The sequence below is a fragment of the Salvelinus fontinalis genome, unplaced genomic scaffold (assembly GCF_029448725.1).
Source record: "Salvelinus fontinalis isolate EN_2023a unplaced genomic scaffold, ASM2944872v1 scaffold_1901, whole genome shotgun sequence".
NCBI lineage: Eukaryota > Metazoa > Chordata > Actinopteri > Salmoniformes > Salmonidae > Salvelinus > Salvelinus fontinalis.
The window spans coordinates 18,625-24,905 of NW_026602110.1; the positions used below are offsets into that span (position 1 = coordinate 18,625).

The following is a 6,281-nucleotide window of genomic DNA, read 5'->3' on the forward strand; positions in this document are numbered from 1 at the left end:
AATCAATGTGTTACACAAGCTCACTACCTTACCCTTGTCCATTTAACACAGTGACTTACAGCGCAATCAAGGAATTTCCTAATGCACATCTTAAGGTCTGTCAGACCCTTGGAGCCTGGTCCGTTTCAACGGGTGTGTTCTCTAACAGTGTCTCTATGGACAGGATACCATTCTGTGGTGAGAAGGTTCCATTTATCTGGCAGTGTAGGTGAGACCGGTGTAAGTGCTGGGCCATTCTTGCGGGATAACAGCACCCTTTGATAGTGAGGGAAGATAGAACAGGTGTTTGTAGGACAGGTCTTCAAAAACTATGTTCCAATTACCAAGCTACAAGCATCATCGTGGTTATATTGCAAATTAATGGCTGGACTGTCCAGTCGTAATCGGTTCCTCAAAGGAACCATTGTCGGATTACCAAGCTTGAGGCAGCATCATGGTTGACTTGTGCATCTGTGGTTGGATTGGTCAGACAGATGTGGAATACACAGCAGTGTTTGGTCAGACCTTAACAACCCCCTCAAAAGTCAATGAGGCTATATATAAGCTACTATAACTGAACCACTATACCAATCAGAATGGAGAACTACAAGAGAGGCCCTGTTTTAGGCAACGGTGCATATGGAACCGTGTACAAAGTTACTTGTCTGACTACTGGGAAGGAGTATGCCTTGAAATACCACACCCGCGGCGTAGAGGACACAACAGTCAGAGAGCTCTCATGTCTCGCAGCACTAAGGGGTCACCCATATGTGATTCACATGCACGATTGCTTTGTAGATAATGACACGATAGCCATGCTCATGGCCTACGTACCCTACACCTTGGGTGACGCGATCCACAATGGATACGGTGTGAAGTCGTACTACGAAGAAGACCGCGACCAAGAGTGTCTCCCTTTCAGTTTCGTTGCTCACTTTAGTGCACAGGTGGCTAATGCCCTGTCCTACATGCACAGACTGAATATGGTACACAGGGACCTGACGCCTTACAACGTGCTGCTGACAGAAGATCTCACAGTGAAGGTGGCTGACATGGGCCTCTCTAGACAGTCCTCCAACTGGATGAGCCCAAATGTGGTCACCGAGCCGTACAGGGCCCCTGAATTGTTCCTGGAAAGACGTAGATCTATAGAGTACACATGTGCCATAGACATGTGGAGCCTAGGGGTTTTGATAGTGGATGCAATGGAAGGGAGGGTTAAATTCGCTAGGGGTAACGTCAGACGTGTGACTATGTCCACCTACGAGATTATCACAAGGACTCTATGTCCCAAAGACCACCCCGGTGCATCAAGTACACCCTGTGACCCTGACATCATAATGCCTAAAGTGATGCAGTATGAACTGGTGAAAAGGATAGTCTTCAGATTGCTGAAGTTCCGTGCCCCAGAGAGACTTTTGGCTCATGAGCTGCTTCAGGACACAGAATGGATGCGTGCTGCTGATATGACCAGGGAAGACCAAGTTATAGTTAGAGACCAGATACAGCGCACTAAAAGTTCACACACCAGTGAGGTGTTGAGGTGAAGACAATAACACCAACAGGACAGTGTGCGATGACTCGTTTTACATGTTTTATTCAATATCCTTATACATTCATGATTGATATGGTATCATTGTACTGTCACAAAAGCAGATATATCATCAATAAATGATTTAATAAGAAATGCATCACATGCGTCCTATATGTGAGTGTTATATACAAAAGTCCAACAGTAGAGGGTACACTATTGCTTGCACTACACAAGACAAGCAACGGGCAACAGATATAATCGGCACATGACTAAATGGACATGATCAGCGTTGCCATCGTAATGAACAGTGGTGTAAGGATGTGTGTTTGGAGGTTAGTTCCAGCAGACGGCCAAGACTTTTCCAATCCGTCTATCATCCTCTTCAGGTTCCGTATACCTGTAGGGGAGAGACAGGGTGAGCCCAATGCAAATAGTAGTAGCAGTAGTAGTAGTAGTGTAATTAAAAGGAAAGAACGTGCAACACACTGTCACTGATGTTGAGCAGTTTCACCGGTGTCCTCACATCCTCCAACTCCTTCAGATCTGGCATGGTCAACATTGGGTTTCTTCGGGTTGTTGTAGTGGTGGTGGCACGCGCCGAGGCTGCTAGTTGGACATTGGAGCATGACATGTCAGCTTGCCCATGTCTCTGATACATGAAATAATGGTATTGCTTATCACCATATCCCCCGAACGTGGTGCCTTCATTGATAATGAAACAGCACTGGTGTGGGCTTAACATTCTGCTCATAGTGTCATTCCACACTTCAATTAAACTCCACATGTTGCGATTTCCAGGTTCTATGTAGAGCATAGAGATTGTAATGACACCATTCAGCGGCTTAACAAAGGCTGCCCTCTTAACCGTGTCAACCTTGGCAGTATAGTAGAACATAGCACATGTGCCTGACTTCACACTCAGAGTGAAGGTCTCATTTCCTATCCTGTAAGTGCCTTCGTCGGTGCACGTGAGGAAGCGAATTATAACCTGGGACCCCACTGGGGTCGCCGTAACCTCATATATGTGTTCCCTAGCATACACAACGTTATTGTCTTTATAGAAAGGCTCAGCGGGACTCTCCAAGTATCCCGGCAACTTGACAGTGTTTCCCATTGTTGCTACAATGGTGATGGGTTCAGGTCTCTCAGGTGTAAGACCTGGCGCTCTTGTCAACGCACAACACTCAAATGTACTTGCTGCAGTGAACAGCATACACACGTTGATAACAATGTGGATTTCCATAGTGGCCGGTTCTCTACAAGTGCTAGACAGAGTGGAGTCTTGACTGTGTTTACAGAGAGTGCAGCCTATGAATGGCTCCTGCAGGAGCAGTTGCTTCCTTTTATACCCCATGAAACACATCCCCTTCCCCTGCCATCTATGTATCATCCACCCATGGCTGATTCAACCTACCCAAAGTGAAGTCTACGAGGGGTATGATTAAGCTACATACAACTGACATGTCCACGTACATGGGTTCCAGAGAGCTTCATCCTAGCTCTGTCACCAAAACACTGATAACGTTGTAGCTCTGGATGTGTAAAGAGAGTGGTTACCCTATATATCCAACCAATGTATGTGGACACAGGATCAGGTATGGGAATGCTGGACTAGTAGCAAAGTGTTGAGTGTGAAACGCAATACAAAGTCTCATACGCAGGTGTCACTGTTTATTACAATAAATGATACATATAGACCCACATGTATATGCTACATAGCCTACTGAATCAGGATCAAAATATATACGCTAACAAGGAAATAAGTTTGTTCAAGAGAAACACACTCTTCAAGGAGTGAAATTCACGGATAAAGACAATTCCACCACAGGGCTGTACCACATACTGACAGTTACGCTTCCTCTCGAACACTCCAGCCTTAGATCTCCACTGTAGCCTAAGACGCGTCACATACTGAGACATTGTGATATACGTGATATGGCCCTCTGTATACAGGAGATACGTATCCAATTGAATGTCCTCCTCCTGCTCGCCAGACATGAGTGATAAACGTTTTGCGTTGCTCAAGGGCACAGGTATGTAACTGTCCAGAACAGCATCAGCATCCAGCAGATAGTCAGGGAGCTGTTGTTCAGCACTCCACTTGTCCACAAACACCGGGTTGCACAATGACTCTCCGTTCACCACATACACCTTGTTGAAACACTTGAAAAAACAGGATATCATCTCCTTCCTAGCTCCTGTGATCGAGATCAAGGGTCTGGGTATGTAACTGGAAGACACAAACAGTACGCGCCGTTCCTCCTGCTGCCATGTGCTTTCAAAGCCCTTCAGTCTATTGGTTATGTACCGTGTGTATTCATGAACAAGCAGCTCTTGGTCCAGAACAGAGCTGTACTCTCCCCTATACGACGAGTCCAGGTCTACTAAGAAGTCGTACTTAAAGTCTTTATCCATCACAGTGTCATTCGTAAACAGACCATGTGAGTCGAGCTTCTGTTTACCCCCTCTAATTACTACGTAATCCACAGAGAAAGTACCGTAAGCACCTCTTGTGTTCGACATTGTATCACCTGTGCTGACTGTGCTGGGATTCAAACCAGTTGCAGTATTATTGACCGGAGTGACTGCTAAGTATATGAGTTACGGTTGGATAGATGTTACACTCCATTGGCAAGGATGTATCTATTACAGCAATAATATATGTTACAAAACCAAAACATTTGATAAAAGTGCTTCCATGAAACATCAAGTCACAAGGCTTCCAGGCAAGGGAATGTCTACTGTAGAAGCACTATAGGGGTAGTGGTAGGAGCATAGTTAAAAAGACTGACAGTTATGAACACCAGGTAATTCATTCACACATAGACACACATATAGACCAGTCACGCCTTCTGTGTGTCGTTCACTGGTGTCCTTGTAAGACCGCTTGGAAGATGTTGAACAACACATAATAGACAACCCTCTCCATAGACCTCCAGACCTTACAAAGGTCCTCATGAATGCCCATTGTCAAGGTCTCCTTGAGATCATCGGAGCAGTTGTTGTTGACCTCAATGTTGGTGTGATGCGTGAGAGCTTGATCGACGCTTAAGGTGATTGTTAAATCGAAGTCTGTGTTGTCCATTTGTCTGGTGCAGATGAACTCCGAGCTGACCGGAGTTTGAGGCTCACTGACGGCACATCTCCCCTTCTCCAGATAATAAACACACGGTGCTTGTACCTCCTGCATAAGGCGATGGAAGGTGTGGTGTTCAGAGCGCAGTGTCTGTATCTCGTTCAAGGTTCTATTCAATCCTGGAAAACCTAGACAGGTCATAGTTGTCTTGTATCTGGCAAAGCCTGAAAGTCTCACGGTGCAGTTCAGTTTGAAATGGGTGGAGGCATATTCAGTGCGATCATACGGTCTAGAAGCTCCCGAGTGTGTCTTTCCAGCTTCGATCGAGTGGAACACAAAGCTATCGGTACAGTCAGTTTCCCTGTGTCAAGGCCATGTCGCTGCTGGTCCACCAGGACTTTGGCCATCATAGAATATGCAGTAGGACTTAACTATCTGATACGATCTGGAATGAGATTGTGCTGTCTGCAAAAATGTGGAGACTTTAATAGGTCAGAACAGTTCCTGGTGTAGTGTAAAAGACAAGAGGTTGGACAATTGTAGAGATATACGGCAAATGGAACTGTGACTAGTGGCTCAACAGAGGCTCATGAACTACACCCCGTTTCACATTTACGAACGTCTGCTGTATATGGCCAGACTCTCGCGACACCCATAAGAGCGTTTCGCTCGACGCATATCCACATGTGCAACTTTTTCGAAACAATCACTAATCTGTTCCAAAAGACCACCAGGATCGGTATGGCCAGAGACACACATCTCCCCTACCAGTACAATGTACTGCCCTTTGAATGTTTGGATGACTCCTTCGTAGCCGCTAGCATGAAAACAGGGGTATATAAACATCAAGGTGTCCGCTCCAGTGTACTTTTCAACTGCGTCGACACAGGACAGTTTTTCCACCATGCGGTGAGGAGGCTCGATGTCCGTTATATGAACTGTCGTTGCACCAAGAACCTTGTAAGCAATGTAGCATTCGGTTAACCCGAACCCACTGCCCACTGCTAGGATGTCATTCATCCCGGACACAGTTAGATGTGACATGTTTTCTATCAAATCGGTAAAACAACTGTTTCCGTACTGGAAACGTAGAGGTGTTTCTTTCAACATACTGTCCATGAACACAGCTGCACCTTCCCAAACGTCATCACATTCATCATCAACACCAGCCTTGTTCAAGTAAAGCTTCTTGATCATCTCTGAAGAGACTGGTTCATGACTCACATGCCCACACCATGCATCACATGAGGAGGTGACGTCCACAGACACACTATCCGCCATAGTAGAGGTGAAGGGAGAGGCCGATATCACTTATGAGGTGTGTTAAAGGGTAAATGTATATCTATACTAGTGAACGAGGCTCTTTAGTAGGAGTGATGTTTGGGCACTCAGCAGCGTTTGGATGTTTAGAAGGCCATACGTGTAACATTTCCTTCAATGTCACAGCAGGGATTGGGCTATCCAGCAGTGGTTGGACGAAGGAGCTTTGTATATCCAGCAGTGGTTGGACAAAGGAGCTTTGTATTGATGCTCCAAATTCCATTGGTTGGATCACCAGCAGTGGTTGGACATCCAGAACTCCATAGAGGTGACATTTTTGGCTGGACAAATGAGCTTGGCTCTACAGTTCCACTTACCATAGACATGTCTTATAAAGGCTCGTGCCCTGTTACCAAAGGTGTCAGTGGCCTG

At 45.8% G+C, this 6,281-nt stretch overlaps 2 protein-coding genes across 2 annotated transcripts; one reads left to right on the forward strand and one right to left on the reverse strand.

Annotated features, from left to right (window-relative positions):
* Nucleotides 1-575: 575 nt before the first annotated feature.
* On the forward strand, nt 576-1,526 carry LOC129850258 (uncharacterized). The gene has a single exon (XM_055916745.1). The coding sequence runs from the start codon at nt 576-578 to the stop codon at nt 1,524-1,526; it is 951 nt and encodes a 316-aa protein (XP_055772720.1).
* Nucleotides 1,527-1,560: 34 nt separating this feature from the next.
* LOC129850257 (uncharacterized) lies at nt 1,561-4,074 on the reverse strand. The gene is made up of 2 exons (XM_055916744.1): nt 2,000-4,074; nt 1,561-1,910 (listed from the first exon to the last, which is right to left on the reverse strand). Exons 1-2 carry the CDS (start codon nt 2,901-2,903, stop codon nt 1,783-1,785), a joined length of 1,032 nt encoding a protein of 343 aa, XP_055772719.1. The 5' UTR covers nt 2,904-4,074; the 3' UTR covers nt 1,561-1,782.
* Between the last annotated feature and the right edge of the window lie 2,207 nt (nt 4,075-6,281).